The 25,805-nt window shown below is 39.9% G+C and overlaps 1 protein-coding gene across 1 annotated transcript in view; it reads left to right on the top strand.

The window, feature by feature from the left end:
* adgrv1 (adhesion G protein-coupled receptor V1) overlaps window positions 1–25,805 on the top strand; it is a 249,447-nt gene that overhangs the window by 145,997 nt on the left and 77,645 nt on the right. The window contains exons 47-55 of the mRNA XM_052020663.1: window positions 3,411–3,521; window positions 7,971–8,211; window positions 10,364–10,598; window positions 14,466–14,670; window positions 14,994–15,140; window positions 18,173–18,428; window positions 19,018–19,166; window positions 22,647–22,823; window positions 25,298–25,480. Of these exons, the coding sequence (XP_051876623.1) occupies window positions 3,411–3,521; window positions 7,971–8,211; window positions 10,364–10,598; window positions 14,466–14,670; window positions 14,994–15,140; window positions 18,173–18,428; window positions 19,018–19,166; window positions 22,647–22,823; window positions 25,298–25,480 (1,704 nt within the window). The remainder of the gene's footprint in view (window positions 1–3,410; window positions 3,522–7,970; window positions 8,212–10,363; window positions 10,599–14,465; window positions 14,671–14,993; window positions 15,141–18,172; window positions 18,429–19,017; window positions 19,167–22,646; window positions 22,824–25,297; window positions 25,481–25,805) is intronic.

Below are 25,805 nucleotides of genomic sequence, written 5' to 3'. Positions count from 1 at the left end.
GAAATTTTATAGTCCTTTGTATATTGAAATCTGAAATGAGACAATTATAATGTAAATCCATACAATCATTTGTTTAGGACTGGGTAATTTATTTAATAACAAAGATAGTTTTGTGTATTTAATAACAAATATTCCTTGTGAATATCTTGTGAATCTAATACAATAGAAGTTAAGATTTTTTAGCATGTGTTAAGGGGGGACCAGTTTTTGAATAGTTTAATGTTAATTTCAGGAATTTATAAGAACATAAGAAATGGATGCAGGAATAGGCCATTTGGCCTGCTAAGCCTGCTCCACCATTTGTCTAAATTATAGCTGAATTTCTACTCAAAGCCATTTTCCTGCACAATCCTCATTTTTCTTGATTCTGTTAATGCCGAGAAGTCTCTTGATACCTGTTTTGAATGAATTCAATGACTGAATCTCCATAGCCCTCTGGATGAAGAAATTTCTCCTGTCAGTCAAAAACAGCCGACTTCTTATTCTGAGACTGTGACCAATAGTTCCAGACCTAATCCCTGCAGTCAGCCTGTGAAACCTTGTGAGGACTTCAAACAACATAGAACAACATAGAATATTACAGCACAGTGCAGGCCCTTCAGCCCACAATGTTGAGCCGACATTTTATCCTGCTCTAATATCTATCTAACCCTTCCCTCCCACATAGCCCCCCATTTGTCTATCATTCATGTGTCTATCTAAGAGTCTCTTAAATGACCCTTATGTATCTGCCCCCACAACCTTTGCCGGCAGTGTGTTCCATGCACCCACCACTGTGTGTGTAAAAAAACCCACTTACCTCTGACATCCCCCTTGTATCTTCTTCCAATCGCCTTAAAATTAAGCCCCTTCATATTAGCCATTTTGTCCCTGGGGAAAAGGTCTCTGACTGTCCACTCGACCTTTGCCTCTTATCATCTTGTACACCTCTATTAAGTCACCTCTCATCCTCCTCTCCAAAAAGAAAAGCCCTAGCTCACTCAACCTATCCTCATAAGACATGCCCTCCAATCCAGGCAGCATCCCGGTAAATCTCCTCTGCACCCTCTCTAAAGCTTCCACATCCTTCCTATAATGAGGCAATCAGAACTGAACACACTACTCCAAGTGTGGTCTAACCAGAGCTTTATAGAGTTGCAACATTACCTGGCAGCTCTTGAACTCAATACCCCAACAAATGAAGGCTAACACACCATATGCCTTCTTAACAACCCTATCGACCTATGTGGCAACCTTGAGGGATCTATGGACGTGGACCCCAAGATCCCTCTGTTCCTCCACAATGCTAAGTGTGGTATACTTTAGAGTATACTAAATATACTTTATAGAGATTTCTGCTCTTGTTCTTCTAAACTCTAGAGAAAAAAAAACAGCCCCAGTCTGCTCAATCACTCCAGAAACAGCAAACCCACCACCCTGGAAAAAGTCCAGTGAATCTTTAGTGCACTCTTTATGGGACATATATCTCCTTAGGTAAGGAGACAAAAATTGAACACGATAATTCAGGTGCAGTCTAACCAAGGCCCTGTATTATTGTGGTAAGACACATTTACTCCTGTTCTCCCAGGTGGCACAGTCGCATTGCAGGTGTAGTTTATATCAAGTCTGAATGTTCTCTGTGTGACCTCGCTGGGATATGCTGGTTGGTGGGTGAACTGGAGAATTGTGGGTTGTTAATGGGTATATCTAAGAAGATAGGTAGCAGATAAATAAGTGGGGGAGATGGGATTGATGCAATTTTTTAAAATCAATTTCTTGTTCCTTCTTCTCTGTGTTTCAAAATGCTCCCAATTCTCAGGCCCATTGTTATTTCTGGTAACTTTATAAGCAACTTCCTTTGATTTAATGCTACAGTTGTCAGCCACAGATGTATTAGGTAATGTTTTAGGTTTTGCTGTTTCTTTTGTTTGCAATGGAAAATGCTGCCAACAGTGGAGGAGTGTTGAATCTCTTTGAACAGCATGGAAATTTCTGCTTTGGACTATGCACACACAGAAATCTTGAAGTTGGTGTCATTACTGCAGAGTAATGATGGAGACTGCTATTAAATTTGCCAGCATTACTAATTCAAAATCCAGATCATTAATAGTGCAGCAAAAGAAAAAATAAAGGAAATTCTTGACAGGTTTAGGAACATCTCTAGAGAGAGAAGTAGAATTAATGTTTTGGATCATGGAACTGCACGTTAAACAAATAGGGAAGGGGAGAGGAGAACAAGTGTGGAAGCCTGTGATGGTATGATTAAGTGACAGAATGTGAAAGAGAGTGGAGATATGTTAAGTAAAGAAACAAGACTACTCTCTGCTCCATCATGGCAAGTGACTTCCAGGAGGACAGAGAGCACCAAGCACTATGTGGAGGCCAAGCACAAGGAATGTGCCAGGACCCAATTAATCTCTCCAATCTGCTTGGACAAGCTCCCAACTGCCTCATCTGTGGCAGAGTCTGCCACCTGACCAGCCATTCCTGAGAGTCCACAACACTGGAGGGGAAGCAAGGCAAGCTCATTTCCAAAGGATTGCCCAAGAAAGAAAAGTGGGTGACGAGAAGAAAGAGACAAAAGGTCAATGGAGGGAAGGTGTATAGGGGACTAGCAGAATCATCTGAAATTGTTGAATAATATGGCAATTAGTATAGTACCAAAGAAAAGTTCAAGGAAGACTCTTTGATTTTCTAGACCGCAAATCAGCCAGATAGACGCTGAGAACGATTGAGTCAGTTGACCCCTAGCTTGAGGGAACTTTGGGGTTGAGAATGATTCTCGCTATTTCCGAGCTGAGATTTAAAAAATCATTCCTAACTCCTGTCACATTTGCTGAAATCTGTGAAATATAGAATAGTTCTTGCATGAAGAGAAGTGGAGGATGTATCAGATGTTTAAATTTAGTGCTTTAGAGAAAGAATAAAAGTAATTAGATGAAACAGCATTTACTGAAAATTACTTCAATGTCTATCTGTATAAATCAGTTCACTGGAGTGCTAGGAAGAGAATTTCTATACATTTTCTGGCTTGGGACAGACTTAAAATGAATAAGCTTTAAGTTTATGTATTTATGTTTGTACTTAAGTTTTAGGTGCTTAAAGGAGCGAAAAATAGATCCTGGTCAGGTTTGTCTGAGGTGAACCCTGTTCAGTTTTTATGGTTTTACAGGCAAAAGATAGAGATAATAATTTTTAAAATGACGTGATAAATTCAGATTTTATTATGCAGAGTTATTCCTAATTTTTTTGTGCTTTTCCTCAAAATACTGGCTTGTATTCTCATGAATAGTATGATGCTTAATATATGTTATCAATATACAATGTTATTATTCTGGTGATGTGAACATTTTGAACATTAAATCAAATAGATACAACCTTGTTAGAATTTTAAAGTGTGATCCTTGTCTTTGCTTTGATTTTCTCCACAGATTCAGGCTTTGACTGTCCCAGAGAGCAGTGATGTAAAACATTTTGCACAGGAAAACCAAGATTACTTGATCATCAGCAGTCAAGTGGACACTCTTGACAGTAACTCAAAGGTTAATTTTGAGGTTACACTAAATTTTGAAACTGTGTTATTCATTTCAAGATATTATTTGTATAAAGCTAAAAAAAAGTGACAATTGAATAGAACTGTATCTTTTAGACTCAGTTAATTCAAATACCAGAAACTGACTGAATTTTTCATTGTGCCTCTTACACCAGTGTTACAGATTTGGTGGACCTGCAGTTCTTTTGTTTACAGTGGTACTATTGTTGGGGTTGGTCACTAAAAGAACCTAAAGGTTCTGTCAGAAAATAATTTCTGAACCAAACAGTAATTGAGACTTTCATAGGGTCATGGAGCCATACAGCACGCAAACAGGCTCTTCAGCCCACTGGGATTGTGCTGACCACTCGCACCCATTTACACTAATCCTACGTTAATCCCATTCTAGTCTGCCCACATAAACATCAACTCCCCACAGATTGTACCACACACCCACACGCTAGGAGCAGTTTACAGTGACCAATTAACCTATTCATCTGCATATCTTTGACACGTGGGAGGAAACCGGAGCGCCCAGAGGAAACTGGTCACAAAGAGAATGTGCAAACTCCACACAGACAACATTGGAGATGAGGTTTCAACCCAGGTCAGTGGAGTGTGATGGAGCAGCTCGACTGGATTCATCAGTGTACCACCCAGATCTGTCAATGGCTATTTATGCAAGTCAATCGGGTTGGCTGTGGTCTGGAACCACAATGTTTTGGTGCAGTTAATGCTGCATTCATGGACGTAAGTGGCCAAACAAGTACAACCATATCAAGGATGGTTTCAGAAGAAAATTATGCCATCCATTTTAAGTTCAGTTATTTCTACCCGAAAGCCAGCCTCTCTAAAGAATGACATTGTTAAACATAGCACCTGATGGAAGCATAGCCGGGTTTATAAAGTGACTAGTTCATATTTAGTCATTCCAGAGATAGAGATACCTGATTTTAAAAGATTAATTCTGCAACTAAATCTTAGCCTTGCACCTTCACGTGAGGTTTTGATTGTTGACTTTCCTACTATTATGAGTTCCAGCAGAGATATAACAGCAAAATTCTGTGGTCACTAGAAATCTGAAATATAAAATGGCAGAAACACTCTTTTGGTTGGGCAGTGTCTGGGAATCTCATATATTCCCTCTCTAAAACTGCTGAGTACTTCCAACATTTTCTGTTTTAATTCCAGTGGGAGCCCCCTCTTTGTGATGTATATTTATTGAACATTTGTCAATTCTTCAATTAAACTTTGTGAAGGTGCAGTTTTACTTTGGCAGGGACACAGTGGACAACCTGAGAAATCCCCCCCCCCCTTTGCTTTCTCTCTGATAAACAAATATGAATCCCTGTTGGTATATTACACCCATTTCTGCATGCTCTAATCTTGATCACCATCCTCCTGTACGAGACCTTATTGAAAACCTTTTAAAAATCCAAATACTCCACTGCATTGGTTCCCCCTTTTATTTGCTCTACATCACATCCTCGAAGAACTTCAGCAGAGTAGACAAATGTGATTTTTCCTTTCATAAATCCATGCTGACTCAAGAGCACAAGAAAACAGGTGCAGGAGATGGCCACCTGGCCCCTTAAACACACCTCACCATTCATTGCTGGTCTATGCTGGCCTCAACCCCTCTTCTGTGCCAGTTCCCCTATTACCCTCAATTCCTTGATCTTTCAGATATGTAATCATCTCCACCTTAAGTATATCTAATGATCTTGTCTCCACCACCCTTAGGGACAGAGAATTTTACAGATTCACTACTGTGAGAAGAAATTTCTCTGCACCTCGGTTTTAAATGACCAGTCCCTTATTTAGTAGATACGTCCCCTTGTTCAAGACTCTCCCACTGGTAAAAATATTTCAACATCTACCCTTTCAAGCCCCTTAGAAATTTGTATATTTGAATAAGGTCACCCCTCCTTCTTCTAAACTCCAAGGAATACAGACCCAAACTGGCTAGTCTTTCTTGATAGGACAATCCTCTCATCCCAGGAATTGGCTTGATGCATCTTCTTGAGACTGCCTACAATGCTATTTAATTCTTTTTTAGGTAAGGGGATCATAACTGTGCATGGTATTCCAGGTGTGGCCTTGCCAACACCTTGTATAACTATAACAAGTCCTCCCTGTTCTTAAACTCCAACCTTTACACAATAAAGACCAACATGCCATTTGCCACCCTAACTACCTGTTGGACCTGCCTGCTAACTTTTTGTGATTCATGCTCCAGAACACGTAGATGCCTCTGATTCACTCATTTGCAGTCTCTCTTCATTTAGATAATAATCTGCCTTTTGATTTCTCTTACCAAAGTGCATGACCTCCCAATTCCTGACATTAAACATCATTTGCCATATTTTTGCCCAGTCACTCAATCTATCTATGTCCTGTTGTAGAATTACAATGTCTTGATCACATCATGTCTTTCCATCTATTTTTATATCATCGGCAAACTTGGAAATGTTACATTTTGTTCCCTCCAGGTTGCTAATGTAAATAGTAAGCAATTGAGGGTCAGGAGCTGATCCCTGTGTTACTTCACTTGCTAAATTTTACCAGCCTCAAAAGGACCCATTTATTCCAAATTTCTGTTTTCTGTGATGGCCAATCTCCACCCCTCCTCCCCACCCCCTTCCCTCTTTTGATATGTTCTGCAAGTTTTCTTGCAAATTAAATTTTCTCCATTCTTATGAGTTGTTCAGTCTTTTGCTGCTGGATCCTGAAAACAATCTAGTCCTCTGGTCTACCACCATCCCTTGCCACTTTGTATGCCTTACTTTTCTTTTTAAAACTTTGATCAATCCTTATCTTTTTAAGGTGTTTTGTTATTATCTTTCACCCCAGACTGAATTTTAAAGGGAAATATTGGTCAATTGCTTTTCGGGTCATTAAATGTCCTTGTGCATTGGAGTGAGGTTTCATTGTTAGAAACCTGCCATGCCTCAAGATCCTTTCTGCTCTCTCCCATCTGGTGTGACCTAGGGTTCACCCCAGCATGAGGTTTGGATAGTTTGTTCCGGACCACGGACACACCTCAAAGATTCAGGATCAGGACAGGTCTGGTGTGTCAGCAGGAGAAATTACACAAATTATGATTATATTCCCTGGAATGTGAAAGGTTAAGACATTATTTGACTGAAGTTTTGAAAATATTAAGGGAGAAGCTGAGAGTAGATAAACTATTTCTGCTGGTTGGAGAATCCCAAACTAGAGGCCATAGTCTAAAAATTAGAGCCAGACCTTTCAGACTTGGTTGAGAAAAACATTTACGCAGAATCCTCGCATGCCTGATCAGCTGTTGATTTTAAATGTGAAATTGTTAGATTTTGTTTTGTTAACTAAAGATACTGAAGGGTGAAGATAGAGGCAGTAAGTGTACAAAATTAGGAACATCAGGAATGATCTTATTGAATGGGCTAGGTTGTCTTCTCCTGTTCGTATGTTAATTAGATTGTGTTCCACCTTCTAACACAAAGCAACTTTCTACCCTTCTTTCCCTACCTGCTGTACAACTTCCATATGCTAACACTGCTGCTTTCTGTACTTCTGCAGTCCTACACTCTGGTAGTTATATCTTTGACCCTAGACTGTGCCCTCTCTCACATGGTTCAGGCCCCCACAGACACTTCACTGATAACATGTAGTTTAACCACTGCCTCCACATCCAACTGTTCCTGCTCCCAATCTGATACTCAACCTTGGCCAAACTTAAAACTTGGCTTTCACATCCAACTGTTCCAGCTCCCAGTCTGATTTTCAACCTTGGCCAAAGTCTACACACTTATTGAGCAAATTCTCAGGGCCATTCGCTGGTGTGAAAAGATATCCACATCCACAAGTAACAAACAAGGCTACCTTGCAGTATTTAAAGATGCTGCTTGACAAATTATTGAGGAATGGGGATAATATAGTGAAATATCTGTAGACCAGTGAAGTTCACTTTGTAATGCATAATGATTAACCTGGCCCTCTGAAGTCGCCTAAGTGTGTTAAGAAGTTGGATCAGAATATTCTACAATTTTTTATGAATTTGATGTACAAATTTTACACCCCACTATAAAACTGTACTGACCATTTAGCAACATCAATTTGTGCCAAAATCTGAATGACTCGTAGGGCTGAAGTCATTCGGATAATTGGCACAAATTGATGTTGCTAAATAGATTGAAATAGGCAGAAAGGACCCAAACAATATAGCAGTCTGTGCACTTTGGATGCTAATTGGACCAGCTGATCACTTGAATTTCTTCCCTAAAACTTTTTTAATGATTTAGAAACCAGGGTGAAATGAAATCTAATTTATTCCTCTATTTGGTTTTGAATCTTTTAGATTGTTTTATTTTAGTGGCAAATGCATTCTCATTACACAGTGTCTTCTTGTGGCAGTGAATGAATTCAACAGGCTCTCAGATCTAAAATAAATAATTTGTTTCAATTATTATGCACACAGATCTATAGATGGGATGGGAGTTCATTTACTTTTCATCAGAACCTACGGACTCATGGTGCTACTGGCCTTGCTCTGTTCAAACAAGGAAATCTACTATACCTGGCTGTTTCCCAGTTCAACCGAGCATCTGTGCTCTTTCAATGGAGTGACGACCAGTTCGGCAAGCCCCAGAACTTGACTGTCCATGCAGGAATGCACGTCAGTAGCATGACTGCTGGGGCTGACACCTACCTTGTCTTTGGTAACACTGCCATATTACTTGATCATTTTGTTTTCAATAGATATTAATTTTCTACCAATTTTGATTATTTTGTATTGGAATCCTTTGTTAATTAAACATTGTTAATTGCCACAGTGTATTGATTATTCTTAGACGGGTATTTTTAAATGGAATTTGATAAACCCAAAAGTTCAGATAGCATGATTATTCATTGTGAATGTTCTGCACTATTGCTGTTGGCTGAAGATGTGGCATTGGAGTTGCAGTGTAGAAACAGAGAACTTGTATTTGTACCAAGGTAGTTAATGCTGAGATTATTATTAAAGTGCTATTGGTTTACTAATGTCCTTCAAAGAAGGAAATTGTCACGCTTACTGGCTTGGACTACACATGGTTCTGGTTCAGTGTGGAGATAAATTGTTGTACATCCATCTTGTGCACCACAGTAGAGATGAAGAAACTAAAACAAGAGGAGTGATTCAAGTATTTGATGGCAGAGCACAAAGCATGTAAAGACATCTCAGATTCTTGTATAACAGGATTCTTCAGCCAACTGTGTCAGATTTTTCAGTTAAATAGATATTAATTTTGTTAGAAATAGGCTATTTTTGAGTTATTATTAAGCAGTGCTATCAGATTCTTTTACTTTAGTTCTTACACCAATGCATTAAATAAGCTTACATTTATTATGCTTCACAGGCAACCATACTTCCTGCCTTGTGTACATTTGGAAGGCAGGACAGCCCTTTTTAAAACTGGTCCAGTCTATTCCTGTCAACACTGTGAGAAGCATCCACCTTTTCACACCTCCCTCTGGTGTAGGTAAGGCTCCAGAAATGAACTCATCAAACCATCAAGGGTAACATGGAAACACTTATGAAAAATAAACAGTGTGCAGAAAGATAGATCTTAAAATTTACAATTACCTTGTATCACTTATATATGATTTGAGGCTTCATTTTCACAGATTAGAAATTATTCCAAAAATGATTACTCTTTTTGCTATTTCACATCACCAGACACATAGCTCAGGATTAGACACATCTCCAGGGGGATGGAGTTAGAGTTAGACTGCAGATTGCCTTCGTTTTACCTGTCCAACTACATTCCATATGTCTGCTGCAATTGTCTATGCAATAAGTGTTACCTAAGCACCTGTCTATTTGATGAAATGGCCTGTGTACAAATAGGTACAGATACAAATGCTGCTCGACCTGCTGAGTTCCTCCAGCAGATTGTTTGTTGCTCCAGATTCCAGCATCTGCAGTCTCTTGTGTCTCTACAGATAGTTCCTTGTGTGCATTCAAATATTTGGGCCAAGATTCCCAGAGGGATTTAATGGTATCTTGGCAGTTGTGGCTAGTTAGGCAGATTTGCTCTTAATCTCCATTTTTACTGCACTTCAAAGCACGTCATTCCAAAATGGGGTCTAGCTGAATAAGCATGTAAAAGTATGGTTAACTTGTCATACATCTTAGTGGTGCCATTGGGACCCAAGAATGGTATGCTCACCTCTGGGAGCGTAATGTTCAAGTTCCAGCAAACTGATCTCTCTCCACCAATCTTCATTTCATAAATACCTCCAACAGGTGATTTGAATTGGTGACGATAACAGTGCTCAAGTAAAAAGGAAACTACAACAATTTGCATGGATCCTTATGGGAACCTAAGATCAGCCATGATCTCAAAATGGCGGTGCAGACTCGAAGGGCCGAATGGTCTACTTCTGCTCCTATTGTCTATTGTTACCATAAGATGAAAGAAAAATAAGAAGAATCAGTTGAAAAACTTTTACTTAATATTACTTCGTCTTTTTAATGAACTAATTATTATCTTATTTTGTGGGCTAATAACTCAACTAACAGTTTACCAAATCTCAAGTGTTATTCCTAAATTAGTTGTCATGTTGCTTATATTTTGAATGGATTAGGAGTATTCTGTGTCTAAAACCCACGTACATGTGGGTCTATTTTTTACTATTACCTGGTTACTCTGGGAACTTAATTCACATAAGAATGAATTAGAAGTTACATCTTGTTCACCAGAATGTCCTGATGCAAAATTGCCTTCCTGTATAGTATATAATGAAAGGTCTACTGTAGTCCAAATATATGGGAATACTTTGTGCATTATTTCTGATTAGCAGAGCATAATTTACGAATATTAATTGTAGATTTTCTTCCAGTTCATCTCGTGTTGAATGGTGAAGACACGTCAAATCTCTACACATGGGATATGGACAATAGCCAATTTATATTGGTGCTGAAACTCCCAGCATCAAATTCCATGGTTTCTGTCACTGCTCCTTCACGTAATGGAACCAAAACCCTCATTGCTTCAGTGGGCAATTCAGATTCCTGGATCTATGAGCTGGCTTCTATTTCTAATGAATCAGATTTCATTCCAGGGTAAGAATTTTTGAGCTGCTATTTCATTTGTTTGATTTGAGAATAATACATCTTTCCCCAGTAGAGTAAAGTGGTTGTGTGGTTGGCTGATACCTTGGTGATTTGCAACCAGGACTTTGCAGATGGTGCCCAATAAAGACACAGTGTAATAGTGGATGGATGTAGGGGCTGTTCAGAATGTTGGTAGAGTTGCCTGCAAAGAAGGTTGTTTTGTCACAGACAACATCAAGCCTTTTGTTTGTTACTGGAACTGCTTCACTTCTCTTTCTCCTCTTGCTCCTTTTTATTTGTCTTCCACTTCTCCTCACCTCCACATTCCATAGCTGCCGGCAATGGGTGAACTTATGTGAATGTCAGTTCGTGAAAGGTGCAGTAAATGACAATCAGTGGAAAACTATCTCTGGAATGTACTGCGGTGTACGTGCAGAGTGCTCTGAGAAGTTGAACTTTTGAGCATACCAATGTAGTGCTCCCTAACACTGTAGTTGACAGCAAGCCTCTCCTTCTAGGAGCATTCTCCCCTTGTGTGTTAAGTCCATAGAGAAGTCAGGAGCCAGGTGGACATGGGATTACCCATGTCTCCAAGCAGACACGAGTTGTTCCAGTTTGGTGCCTAAAAGGCAAAAGGGCAGATCGAAATGAAAGCATCATGAAAGCTTCCTGAATACTTGCCATTAATCATCAGAATACGTATTTAGTGGCAGGGCAACTACTATTCATTAAGGGAGTGAAAACCCTTCTGATTGTGGTTAATTACTGCATTTTTGGATGAAGCCCTCACACAATAAGATAACAGTGTGTTAATGAGGGTAGCACATTTAATGTGATGAATATGGGCTGCCAAAGATGGTTTTGGTGTATACAGGCTTAATTTCACAATTACAGATTACACAAACATGGAAATATAGTGAATAATAAGGAAGATAGTGAGAGACTTTGAGAAGATGTAGTCTGATAGAGCAGAAAAGTGTCAGATGAAATTTAACACAGAAAAGTATAACTTTTATGCAGGATAAAGTGATTCATTTCAGTAGCAAAAAGAGAGGCAATATAATATTAAAGAATACAATCTTGAAAAGGGTGCAGGAATAAAGATGAAGGTGGCAAGATGGGTTCAGAAATTCATTTTAAAAAGCCCAAGTAATCTGCTGCTTAAATAGAGGCATACAAAAGCAAAGAGGTTAAAATGAATCATTATAAAGCACAAGGGAATTATATCCAATCCTGACCATCACACTTTAAGGATGTAAAGACCATGGAGAGGTTGCAAAGAAGGTTTGCTCAGATGATTCAGGGACAAGTGACTTGTGTTACAGGGGGAGGCTGGAGAAGCTGGATTGTTCTCCCCAGAGTAGAGGAAGTTAGAGAGGACTTGTGATAGTGGGGTCAAGACAGTATGGAAAGAGAGAATCTTGGTAAAAGACAAGAGATCACGGTGTTACGGAATAACCAAAAGAACCAAAACAACATGAAGATCTTTTTTTCTGCTTTGAGTGGTTACCTTTGGAATGTATTTTGTGATCAGGTGATATAGACTGGTTCAACAGCTTTTAAAAGGGAGGTGGATAAATAATAGAAAAAAAAACATAATCGGGGTTAAGAGGAGGTGCAGGGGAGTGATATCCTACCATGGAAGGGCACACTGGATTACTATTCTAAGCTTCAGTCAACGGCATCGTATCCTACTGGGGAATCTGCAGTCATGGTAAAATCTGGGACTGCTGCCTGCTGCTCTCTACTCAAGGAGAATGAGAGCTTGTGACATTCTTAATCTACTCTGCAAATTGTGACAGACTGCTGATATCCCTAGTACCAGCCCGGAAAGATCTAAAGGCAAAGAAAGCGAAGGCTCAGTCACCTCCAAAGCCATGACTAGGTAGTTCTCATACAGCTGTGGTCTTTGCATATTGCAAATTTCACCTCCATTCTTACTGAAGCAGTGTCTTCAAAAGCATTGTTTCTCACCAAGGAGCTGTGGCAAAACTGCTTGAATGCAAGTGTAGAGGGGGCCACCTGCTGAGGGACATTCTTCCAATCTCCTCTCCCCCTCCCCAACTTAGCTGGGAGGTTGTTCTGTTCTGCGGTCTCTGTATTCCTCCCAATCATATTGAAGGTCAAGAGGGAAACCTCCATTGTGCCCACTTCTGGCAGGTGAAAAGCACAGTGTAGATAATAGTTCAAGATATAATTCCCAATTTCAGCCACAGAACTCACTGAAAATTCAGAGCTTTTTAGGCTTCCGATGATGGCAATCACTGCATTTCTCTCGAGCCAATTAGCAAACCCGCAAGTCTTGAATATCACATTAAGCAATGCAGTTTGAGTGTGGCGGGTGAGTTGGTGGTGGGGTCTTCCTCCTACTAAGTGATTGGCTCCCAGTGCTTGCTTCACACGTTGTTGGTTGCGTGCTATGCCACCAATTTGACAACAGTGATGCCAGTCGGTTTTGCATGAGGATTGATATAATGAAAAGCCTACTCTGCAAAGTACTAGATGTGCAAATATTGCACCTCCTGATTTGCAAACCAATTCACCAGAGGAATGAAGATGCAACTTGCTCCTGCAGCCTTAATTCTCTCCTCATAACAAAAGTTTCCAACGCCTGGGATCATCCTGATGATGGCCTGAATATTCTTTATTTCAGGGAACCTTAAGCTACATATGGCACTGCAACTATGGCTTACACAATTTATAATTATTAATTTACAGATATTTTCTCTACACAAAGCTTAAAAAAAAGAGGTTGATTGTTTTTTTTATTTTTGCATAATTTTATTGCATTAGCACCTGTAACCTAGCAGTCTCTGTCAGTTATGGATTCAAGTCCATGGTACAAATTTGAGACCGATGTTTCAATACAGTACTGAAACAATCTTCACAGTCAAATAGTCATTGTTAAGATGAGGTATTAAACCAAGGTTTAATTTGTCCTGAATGTTGGTCATTGAAAAAAGATCCCATGGTACTCTGCAGCAAAGGGAAGGAGACTTCTCCCTGATTACTGCCAAAATTTAATAAACATAATTACAGTGCATTTATGTGAGTGATTAAGTGGCACCACACATCAATTGGCTGTTGAATCCTTTGAAACATTCTGAGGTCATCCAACGTTCTATATAAGTGTGACAGCTTCAAGCCTTTTGGTGGAATCATGAAGTCAATATAGACAAGTAAATTTATTTTTAATTTCAATGCAATTTCCACAGCTCAATAAGCCGATTATTTACATGGTCCTTTATTTATAATCAACCTATAAAATATTCATTGTTTGCAGTTACCAGTGTGTTGTGTCTTGCGTCAAACAGTTCTTGGCTCGCACCAAGATCTCAGTAAATAATAGAGATAGACACCTCAATCCAATCCAACCCAAAGGATGGGTTACCATGTTGGAGCTGCTGTTTTTTTAGAAGGAGTATTAAATAGCAGCCTTATCCGCCAACTCAATCACATGTTTAACAAAAAATCACATGACCATATTTAAAGATCAACAGGGGGTTTTGCTGGTTTGCTAAAAGTTTATCCCTTAACCAGCAAAATAGATTAAATGGTTATTTACTTAATTTATTGATGGTGGATTTTGCCGCATGTAAATTGTCTGCCATGCTGTCGACCAGATGATGACTGCACTGCACAAATAAGTTGCCTGTGAAGTGAACACTTGAAAACATTGAAAACTATTTCTTTATTGTCAGAATAATTGAAAAATTATGCACTCACACACGAGATGAACAAATGCATAAAACAAGGCAAATATACGAAGGGATTGGGGAGCAAACAGGATAAAGTATAAAATTTTAACTTAATTATATTACAATTATAATAGCATGCTCCTGTTCATGTAAATAATTGCTACCTTGAAATTGTTAGATCTGATGAGCTCGTATTTGAACTTGGTGAGAAAGAAGCAGTGATAGCAGTAAATATTCTTGATGATGAGATACCGGAGGACGATGAGTTTTTTGCAGTCAGACTCGTAAATGCAAAAGGTGGAGCTGAAATTGGTTTTAATGATCATGTGACTCTTGTGATCCAATCAAATGATGATGCCCATGGAATAATCGGTTTTGCGCAGGTAAATGCAATTTCTTTTTCATATTGATCTGGTTTTGAAAACAATTTGAAAGCATTTTACATGTTCGAAATTCCATACTTCTGGTGTTAACATCAAAAGCTTGACTTCAGTGAATTATAAAATGAAAGTGATGCCAATGCTGTATTCAACACTATTGTTGATTGTGCAGTATTTCTTCAAATATATTGTAGTCGAAAAAGTAGATTATTTTATAAATGGTTTAGCTACTAAAAGGTCACAGAAGGGACCTTCACCACTTATAAAAGACTGAATTTTAAAGCAAAGCCGCATCAAAAACTGAAAATGTGCTTTTCCTTCTCCAGAGTTCCAAGTCCATGCAAGTGCAAGAATTGGAACAAGACAGTAAGATCGCTCTGAGTGTTGAACGTTTACGAGGAACATTCAGAGCTCTCACTGTACATTGGGTAACCACTGGAAACGTCAATGATATCTTTCCAACTTCTGGAGTAGTAAGGATATTTCATTTTACCTTATGTACCAAAAATTACATTTCCATGGAGTTGAAAAGGCTGGGAGGGATCCTTTTCTTTCTTTTTCAATCTTTTTATTGAATTTCAAGTTAATTCAAATTAATGTGCATAACATTAATGATTATACATATGATACAAAGAGATCGGGATAACAGTAATAACAGTTAATATTTATACTCACAGAGGGATCCTGATTAAGGTATGCAAAATTCAGGGGCATAGATGAGGTAGATGGTGAGAAACTTTTTTTGCATGGAAAAGCTGTCCATTAACCAGACAGCATGGGTTTAAGATAAGGGAAAAGGAATTCAGGGAAGATTTGAGGAAGAATTTTCTTTCTCCCAGAGGGTGGTTGGTATCTGCAATTCACTGACTGAGAGGGAGGTGGAGATAAATCTCTTCCATGACCTTCAGGTCCTTCCTGATGTGCGGTGTTTAGTATTTAATGGAGTGGGCCAGATCTTGCTGACCTGGTTCCACCACATGGTTTCACAATGCAAGAACTCCCCAAACCTGTATTTATCAGGGCATGGCTAATCCTGCTCTCTCAAAGCAACTTGGACTCCAGCAGTGTGGGCTGGACATCCGCTAATACGGATCATTAAACTGAAACAAAATCATTGAAATAAATGTAACCTACCTTCCCCTTTGCCTTCTAATCCTTTGTCCTGCTATTGATATCAATGGGGTCTTGTATCCAGGCACAGGGTCAGCGTGACTACTTCTCCAGGAGGCCAGTGGGGGAGCCCAGACTTGCTGAGCAGCAGAGTCCTGTTACTAAGTATAATGCTTCTGCTCTAGACAATGCATTTGCAGGAGGCTCAGACTTACTGCTGTTTAAAAGGCTAAATGTTCGAGGTTCTGAATAACCAGTGAGATTCAAACCAGGAATCGAGTTGAGGCTGAGCTCTTATTTTTATTTTATAGTTTTATATTATTATTTTGCCTAAATTCTTAGCCATTCCCCTCCAAACCTTTAAAGCCCATGGTCCCATAGAGTTTAGTATATTTTTTTTGTTAATCTATCCAGCCACTTGGAAGGAATTGTGCACAAATTATTCCAGGTTGCGCTCATCTTGGATCCCCTTTAAAGTTGTCTCTCCCTATACTACTGCCAAAGTTTCTCACCTCACACTTTTTCCACGTTGAATTTCATTCACCATTCCAACAGCTTGTCAATGTTCCTTTTCAAATGTATTGCTATTTTCCTCGCTCTTCAGTCTCCTTTCAAATTAAATACTGATTGAAAATGTCAAAAATCTAAGCCACTATGCTCATCCTAATGAGAGCGGTTATTGTCTTGAACCCTGGGAAACTCGAGTGGATGCCTCCCTCTAGTCTAATAAACAGCCATGCAGCACAACTGATTTTTCTGTGCCTCACCCAATCTTGTATCCATGCTACTACTGTCCCTTTTATCCCATCGGCTTCAGTTTTCTAACAAAAATAATATGTACCAATCATAAAGTTTCTCATTCTATGTCTCTATTGGGAGATGGGGTTAGTGTGGATAGTTCCCACTGGTTGGTGTAGATGTGGTGGGGCAAATGGCCTGATTCCATGCTGTCTGTCTCTATGATTTAATGTCAACTGCTTTGTCCTTAACTACCCTCTCTTTGAAAACGTATATGAGCCAAGCATGAATTGCTCTTAACAAACTTAAGCTGGCTCTCCATTATTACTCCATGTTTTTTTTACCTGACATTACCATGCTTCTGGACTATTGAATCCAAATGCTGCTCCACCACTTGTATAAGACTAACTGGTCTGTAAGTGTCTGTAATTTTTCTCTTTATTGAAAATGATTGAACCATCTGCAATACTTCAGCCTTCTGACACAACCCTTGGAGCTAAAGAGGGTTAGAAGATTCCTTTTGTAATAATTTCTATGCTCTGTTTTAGGAACATTCAGTGGCAGAAACCACGATGCAGTGGGTCTGACTGCTATCACTTGTCTCCACTGGATAGCTCAGACGTTCATTCGCATATTCATTGCTGCCTACGTAAAGTAGTTAAACTAAACTGACCTTCAATTGCCCTCCTTCTAAATTTGAGCTGGGTAGCCTAAGAACTCAATTTAAAGTGCTTTTAAGAATGATGTACCTTTTGTAGCATATCTACCCTGAACATTCTCTCCAGGGTAAACAATTGCAATCTCTGCCTGGACATGCTTGCTGTAGCACAGCAGCCAGAATTGTATACAGGACTCCAGGCATGGCTATATCAGCACATTCCACAGACTTGCGTTTGGATTCATTCTAAATCTGTCTGGCTATGCTTAAAATCTTTGACCTTTATCTGATCTTTCTGTGCAGCACACACTGTTGTTTGCAGATGCTTACCTGCTAGCTGTAATTTCTCTCCCATGTAGTGCTTTGTTATCCAGAGTTAATTGCTTTACACACCTTAATGTTTTATTTCTTTTCCTTGTCTTGTTTTTATCCATAATTATCACCATTTCCCAGTCATCATTCCACTTTCATATGATGTTAATATTTTTATTTAGTTTGCTTCTTTTTGCTTGAAATCACTCACCAGGCCACTGCCCCACAACATTTGGTATCATATGCAATTTTTTTTCTTTCTGCTCACCAGGTTATTTGTCTTTGTTTTAAATAATAATTATTTCAATACTGATCCACCTACTTGCTCTCCTACTCATGAGTCCATTCCATATTAAAGCAGTTCAATTTGCAATCACGATTATGTGTTCACTGGTGTAACAAGACATCACCTTCCCTGGCTAAGCTCAATTCTACTACTCGACTGTATTCTGACAAACCAGGTGAGAAAAGGTTGACTAATTCCCAATTCATTGAATGGTCAATTCAGACACGTGAGCAGAGAGCACTCCCGACGGACCTTATCTTCTGCTTCAGTGATAGTGCCACTGGTCAAACAAATTATCAAAAAACCTTATGGGTTTGTAACAGATGGGTTTAATTTACTGAATTCATATTGGTCTTCAATTTTTTTTCTTTTTGTAACTAATTATTGGTCCAATTTTACAGTTTACTTTCACGGAGGGTCAAGCACTCACAACGCTTTTACTTGTGGTGCTAGCTGAAGATATTCCAGAAGGAGCTGAGCTTGTAACCATTACACTTGTAAATGTCACCACTATGGGTGTGCAAGACCAAGCTAAAGGCGCTACCATTGATTCCAACAAAAGAAATGCCGTCTTGACTGTTCTCCCGAGTGACTCGCCCTATGGTGTGATTAGCTGGCACATAAACTCAAGCAATGTCTCTCTGCAGGAGCCTGAATGTAAGTTTTGTTTTGTGGCTGCTTCAATAACTTTTGGACATTCAGATCTTTGATTACTTACGGCTGTCCTGGTGAATGGCAAAATTATTATAAGGATTTTGATAGCAAATACATGTTCATTTCTAGCAAATTGTCAGATAACAAACATGGCTGTTTACGTAACAGTCAGTTTACTTGTTTCTGATGATCTTTCATTGTTGAAACTAAAGATATTGTTTTAACTGCTCAGTCTGCCATCTTTAAGGATGTTGGTAATGTAAAATGAGTTTATTTGTCTGCATACAAAATAACCACTACTGGATAATGAGAGGGCAATTTTAAATCCTTTCCCAGGTGATTTCACAAAACAGAATTCTTAAATAGCATGGTATCTTGAATTTTACCCAAAGGAATTATATATTGCAATACAGTAGTTTAGATTTCTTACCTTGTGTGAGTGGCTGTTAGCTAATTGTCAGCTTGTTTGCAACTGATTTGATATTTCTGTTGAATGTACTATCATACAAAGCCAAAATATTTCTTTCAGAAACTTACCTCAATAAGCATACAAGTATAAGGGTTATTTTAAACTCCTTTTGTCTTTTTGCAGTTGATTCAACTGATGTCTTCTTAACCATAATTCGTGAACAAGGATTTGTAGGTGATGTTATTGTCCAGTACAGTACCAAATCGAATCTTTTCCTTCCACCTGTTAATCAAGCAACTGCAAACCAGGACTATAAGAGCAGCCAAGGCACAGTAATTTTAAAGGAGAATAGCACACAGGCTTTGATTAGATTGATGATATTTCCTGTAAGTTTCTTAAAGCAAATGAATGATTACTTTCTTGTTCTAAAGCATTTACTATAAGTTGTTGGTACTCATGATAAATAGCAGTGGGTAGTTCTGCAGTAAGAAATGTGGCAGAGGTGTTATATGCTTATAATGACTCTTTACATCAATTTATTAACCACATTGAGTTATATCAGAATCAGATTTATTATCACTGACATATGATGTGAAATTTGTTGTTTTACAGCAGCAGTACAGTGCAAAGACATAGAATCTATAAGTTACAAATACAAATAGTGCAAAGAAAAAGGAATAACAAGATAGTGTTCATGGGTTCATGGATTGTTCAGAAATCTGATGGCGGAGGGAAAGAAGCTGTTCCGGAATCATTGAGTTTGCGTCTTCAGGCTCCTGTACCTCCTCCTTGACAGTAATAATGAGAAAGGGGCATGCCCCAGATGATGAGGGTCCTTAATGATGGATGCCACCTTTTTGAGGCACCACCTCTTGAAGATGTCCTTGATGGTGGGGAGGGTTGTTTTCCTGATGGAGTTGGCTCAGTCTCCAACCTTTTGCAGCCTCTTGCGATCATGTGCATTGGAGGCTCCATACCAGGCGGTGATGCAACCAATCAAGATGCTCTCCGCCATATATCTATAGAAATATGTAAGAGTCTTTAGTGACATACCAAATCTTCTTAAACTCCTAACAAAGTAGAGCCATTGGCATGCCTTCTTTGTGATTGCATCAATGTGTTGGGCCCAGGATAGATCCTCTGAGATGTTGACACCCAGGAACTTAAAGCTACTCATGCTTTCCACCACTGACCCCTCAATGAGGACTGGTGTGCGTTCTCCTGACTATTTGATGCTGAATTTTGATAGTAAGGAGGTAATTTTACCCTGAGATGGGAATCAAAATTGTGAATGCCAAAGAGAATGCAAACCTACAGACACCCAGCACATGAAATCTGTGAGATTCTAACATACCCAGACTCTGATGTGCCTAAAACTAATGGGGTAATGTCACCACAGGTGGGCAGAAGCTTATTCATTTATTTTATTCATTTGATAGGTTATGGGTGACACTGATAATAGTCCTTGAGTAAGCAGTGGTGAGCCACTTGTTGGAAATGTGTAGGTGTGAGGAAAGGGCTTCTAGACTGATGTTGGTTTGGGTTTCATTGTATGGAGTGTGGCTGGGAGTTCTATAATATTCCCCATTGTTAGCAGCTTCCCTGCATTCTGACCCAGCCTGTTTGGTGAAGGAGTGGTCTCAGGGTTGGAGAGCAAGAAAGGGCATGGGGAGGGCTTGGGGGATGCTGAGCAGAACAAAACAAACGGAAGGGTTGTCTGATATAAGGTAGGAAGGAAGGAACCTCGAAACAGGGTGCAAAAGGGATGGGGGGCTGGGTGTGTGGGGGAGGAGGTGTTAGAGTGGGAAGGAAGGGGTGTGAAGAAGATTGGGAGGAGGTTGGGTTCATGGGGGTAGGGCCAGACACTGAAAGAGAGGAGATTCTGGGACCGAGGAGGGTTGAGGGTGAGAGGGGAAAGTGTGCCCCGTTGGTATTGGGGAGAAGGAACCATGGAGGATGTAGTTAGTAAGGTCATCTGTACATGAGACCACCCGCAGAAGTACTGAGAACGTTAATGTCCATGTAGCAGGACCAGGTCTCCATCCTCTTGCCGCTGAATCAAGACCTCACGTGGTCAAGTCCATGTGGTGGCTTGTGTGTAATGGCTACTCCACAAAAGAAGAAACGCTCAATATGAAGTCGGTCCTCAATATGAAGTCAGCATTTAGGACATCAGACCTTCATAGACAGTCCCCGAAGTGACAGACCTAAATGCCACTTTGCTATCCTCAACTCAGGTGCTTTGAAGTTGGGAAGGATATTTTTTCCTCTTTGAAGGTTGTAACTCTTTGGAAATCTCTAGCCCAGAGATCAGTGAAAGTGGAATCATTCAAGGTGAAGATTGATGAACATTTAAACACAAGGGTGTTAAGGATATGGGGACAGAACAAGAAAGTGGTCAAAGCTGGATCAGACATGGTCTTTATTGAATGGTGGTGCAGGCCCAGGGCCGATTCTGTTTCTTTTAACACAAATCATTTGATGAAATGATCTTCTTCACAGCTCATCACCATGGCAACCCTGGCCTCACCCCATCAGCAATTGTTCCCTTTGTCCCATCCATCCCTCCATTGCCCTCTCTGCAATTTCACGCTCACTTGTTTTCTCTTCAGCACAATTCTACGAAGGGTCTTTGACCTGAAACATTAACTCCCTTTCTCTTTACACAGATGCTGTCTAGCCTCTTAAGTGTTTCCAGCATAGAACCATAGAACCATACAGCACAAAACAGGCCCTTCGGCCCACCGTGTCGTGCCGCCCATCTGACCACCCTCACACTACCTAACCCCCTCGTCCCGCATATCCCTCTATCTCACGTTCCTCCATATGCCTATCCAACAAGCTCTTGAATCTGTTCAATGTATCTGCCCCCACCACCACCCCAGGCAGTGCATTCCATGCACCAACCACCCTCTGGGTGAAAAACCTCCCTCTGACATCTCCCCTGAACCTCCCACCCATAACCTTAAAGCCATGACCTCTCGTCTTGAGCATTGGTGCCCTGGGAAGGAGGCGCTGACTGTCTACTCTATCTATTCCTCTCAATATTTTATATACTATATTTTTATATTTTATATTTTATCAAAGCATTTTCTGCTTTTATTTCAGAATTCCAGCATTTACTGAAGTTAATTTTGAACCTTAAGCAATTTAGTCCAAGTTAGGTTGTGTGACTAAGTCAGCTGCTGATTACGTCTTCTCTTGTTTTGTGGGTAGCACTAGCTTTGAAGAGTCCAAATGAGGTTCTTCTGCAGGATTGGATCAGCATTCCCATGCAAGTTCCTGATGGGAAGACCACTTTAGTTAAGCTGGATTCTTTTTTAGTGGTGAACACAAGGGCCTCATTGCCGACCCTAATGATTGTGTAAGGTGGAAGCCACTATTAACAAGCAGGCAGCTGATAATGGAGCAGAAAAAAAACTGCTGGAGGAACTTAGTGAGTCGGGAACATCTGTGGAGGCAAAGGGATGGTTGGCATTTTGCATTGAGACCGTGCATCAGGATGGTCTCGACCCAAAACCTTGACCAAACGTTAGCTGAATTGACAGAAAAATATTATCAGCTGCCTGGAGACACGAGACTGCAGATGCTGCCTGACCTGCTGAGTTTCTCCAGCTGTTTGACTTTTGGCTCCAGATTACAACATCTGCAGTCTCTTGTGTCTCCGGGCAGCTGATAATGTTTTTGTTCCAATTCAGCTAACTTTTACTTACAGTTACATTACTACAACAAAACACCAATATTGTTTGCTTTTTTTTTTAATTAATGCTTTATTTGGATCTTATTAAGATTTATTTTTCCTCATATTAAAGGATGACATTCCTGAATTACATGAAAGCTTTCTCGTTAACATTACCAGTGTGAAACTGGCTGATGCTGCACTTGTTGGAGGAAAGCCCAGAGTGAAGCATTTGGAAATGGAGCTGGCAGAAATAACAATCAAAGAGAATGATGATCCCAGGGGAATCATTCATTTCAACACATCAAGGGTATAATTTATTACGTAATATATACATACAGTGATGATTGATCATTGAAGTGCCACACCTAAGTAGCCATTGAGCTTGTTTCTCGAATTATATGCTTTAGTAATTGTTTGAGTTTAACTATTGTTTTGCTGTTTCCTGTTCCTTTCACCTGTAGAAGTTTATAGATGAGATTGATGTGGGGCTGGGATTGGAATGCAGGATTAACCTCGTTGCTTCCGATGCAACTATGTGCAGCCTCCCACATTGCATGACTGGTGCGTGCTGACAGCATTAGTTGTTCATTAGCTTGTAATCTTAGGAGGAGGCACTACTTAAAGCCTGAAATCCTCATGCGTCTACGTGCCTGGTCCATCTACTGTCTGTTACCAAGGGGGAATGAAACAGTCACTTACAATGGAATGGAGACCAGCAATGGCCTTTATGTAACTGCAGTTTGTTTGAAAGATCTCCAGCTCCAACATGAAGGAGCATAACATATTACATTTCAAAGTCACAGTGACCTTGGCAGCCACTTGCAATGTAATACTCATTACTCTGAGGTTGCATTTGTGGCTGGAACATGTAGTATGTTTCAATGCAGACATCCTCAACTAAGACATAGCTGTCTCACACACTCTTACATACTAAGACTCGGGCCCCCTGCACTCTCTAGACAGATGGAGGCTGATGCTGAAAGCCCTTCTTTCTTTTTACTCTCTCTTCTGCCAACTTGTTCTGCTTTGAATGTCCTCTACTTTCTTTCCCAGAGTTTGGGGGCAATGAGTTCATGCAGGTGTCTTAAAAGGCAAAGCCCTTCAGCACTTGTTACACCACTCTTGGTGACCTCTTTTGAAGAAAAACTTGAGATAGCACCAAAATCTTGGAGATTAGTCATGATGATTGTACAAGTGGTTGATATTTATTGAAACTGTATGTAAAGCAGGGATCACTGGAGGCTGTATCCAAACTGCCGGCTGGGTGCTTTTGAATAAATTTTCTGGGACTAGAAAGAGCAGGGAATTTGAATATTAATCCTATTCTCTGCAAGTACCTTTTAATAATTACTGGTCCCAGTCAGTTTTGAAGTTACTAGCAGTGTAGTGAAGTGGAAATTAATGATATATTACATAACCTAATTTAGCAGGACATTTTGATATTTCTGGGTTATTTTCAATGTCAAGAGGGAATGAACTGTGTCTGTAACAAAGGGGCTTAGGTTTAAGGAAAGAGGTAGGAGATCTAGATGGTATTTGGGGAAGATTTTTTTTCACGCAGTGGGTGGATTAAGTCTGGGACATATTGCCCCGGGGGTTGGTGGAGAACAGTACTTGCACACCATTCAATAAATATTTAGATGAGCACTTAATATGTCTGGTGCTGGAAAATGGGATTAGTATAGGTAGGTACTTAATGGCTAGTATGGACAGGGAGGACATGGGACCTGTTTCCGTTCTCTATAACTCTGACTCTATGACTCAGTATGTGTGGAAGATTAGATCCATTTCTTTGTTCAATCATGCCCAATGGTTTGGTTGGCTATTCAAGTAAAAAGCATTGACACTAAAGAAGCATAGAACATCGAACAATTACAGCACAATTCAGGCCCTTCGGCCCACAAAGTTGTGCCGAACATGTCCCTACCCTAGAAATTACTAGGCTTACCCATAGCCCTCTATTTTACTCAGTTCCATATACTGATCTAACACTCTCTTGAAAGACCCTAACGTATCAGCCTCCACCAGAATTTCCGGCAGCCCATTCCATGCATTCACCACTCTCTGAGTAAAAAACTTACCCCTGATATCTCCTCTATATCTACTTCCCAGCACCTTAAACCTTTGTCCTCTTGTGGCCATCAATTCAGCCCTGGGGAAAAGCCTCTGACTATCTACCCTATCAATACCTCTCATCATCTTATACACCTCTATCAGGTCCCCCCTCATCCTCTGTCTCTCCAAGGAGAAAAGGCCGAGTTCCCTCAACCTGCTTTAATAAGGCATGCTCCGCATCCCAGGCAGCATCCTTGTAAGTCTCCTCTGCACCCTCTCTATGGCTTCCACATCTTTCCTGTAGTGAGGCGACCAGAACTGAGCACAGTACTCCAAGTGGGGTCTGACCAGGGACCTATATAGCTGCAACAATACCTCACGGCTCCTAAATTCAATTCCCCGATTGATGAAGGACAATACACCAAAGGCCTTCTTAACCACAGAGTCAACCTGCGCCACCACTTTGAGTGTCCTATGGACTCAGACCCCAAGATCCCTCTGATCCTCCACACTGCCAAGAGTCCTACCATTAAGACTATATTTTTATTTTTATATATACATACATACATATATATAGTAAACTTATATATGTAGATATAGTAAATATTCAACTAAAGATATAGAATATACTTGTATAAAATCATACAGCAATACATGAACTTTGTCAGTTTATCTTGAAGTAATGCAAGTGATTAATAATGCTATGTAATATCTGTTAAATACTAGAATAAAACTGATGCCATTGTCGCTTATGAGATGGCCCCTCCAGGAAACCTCCTGAAATTACCAGTGATCCGCAGTGCTGGTAAATTTGGGGAAGTAACTGTACTTTGGGAAGCTCTGCCTGGAAGTGCCAGTTTCTCAGATTTTACACCATCCAATGGAAGTCTTACTTTTGCTGAAGGACTGGTAAGCTTTATATCATGTGCATTAAATAGAAGTGACAAGACCACAACAGATTTTTGGCCCAATTAATCCGTGTTAGTGTTTCTCTGTCATGCGTTCATCCTGATCCCATAATTTTGCTGTTTGCAAATATTCATTTAACCCACAAATTACTATTAGTTTTTGAGATCAATGCAGTATAGTGTACTCCCGTGTTCTGGCAGTTCGGGTAACGGAAAGTCAAAGTCAAGTTTAATGTCATATGCACAAGTACATCTATGCACAGGCGCAATGAAAAACTTACTTGCAGCAGCATCACAGGCACATAGCATCAGATAAGCAGCATTCA

This window comes from Pristis pectinata, chromosome 7, assembly GCF_009764475.1.
Source record: "Pristis pectinata isolate sPriPec2 chromosome 7, sPriPec2.1.pri, whole genome shotgun sequence".
Lineage (NCBI taxonomy): Eukaryota > Metazoa > Chordata > Chondrichthyes > Rhinopristiformes > Pristidae > Pristis > Pristis pectinata.
Note: the sequence above shows the minus strand (reverse complement) of the source record. Positions and strands in the feature narration are given on the sequence as shown.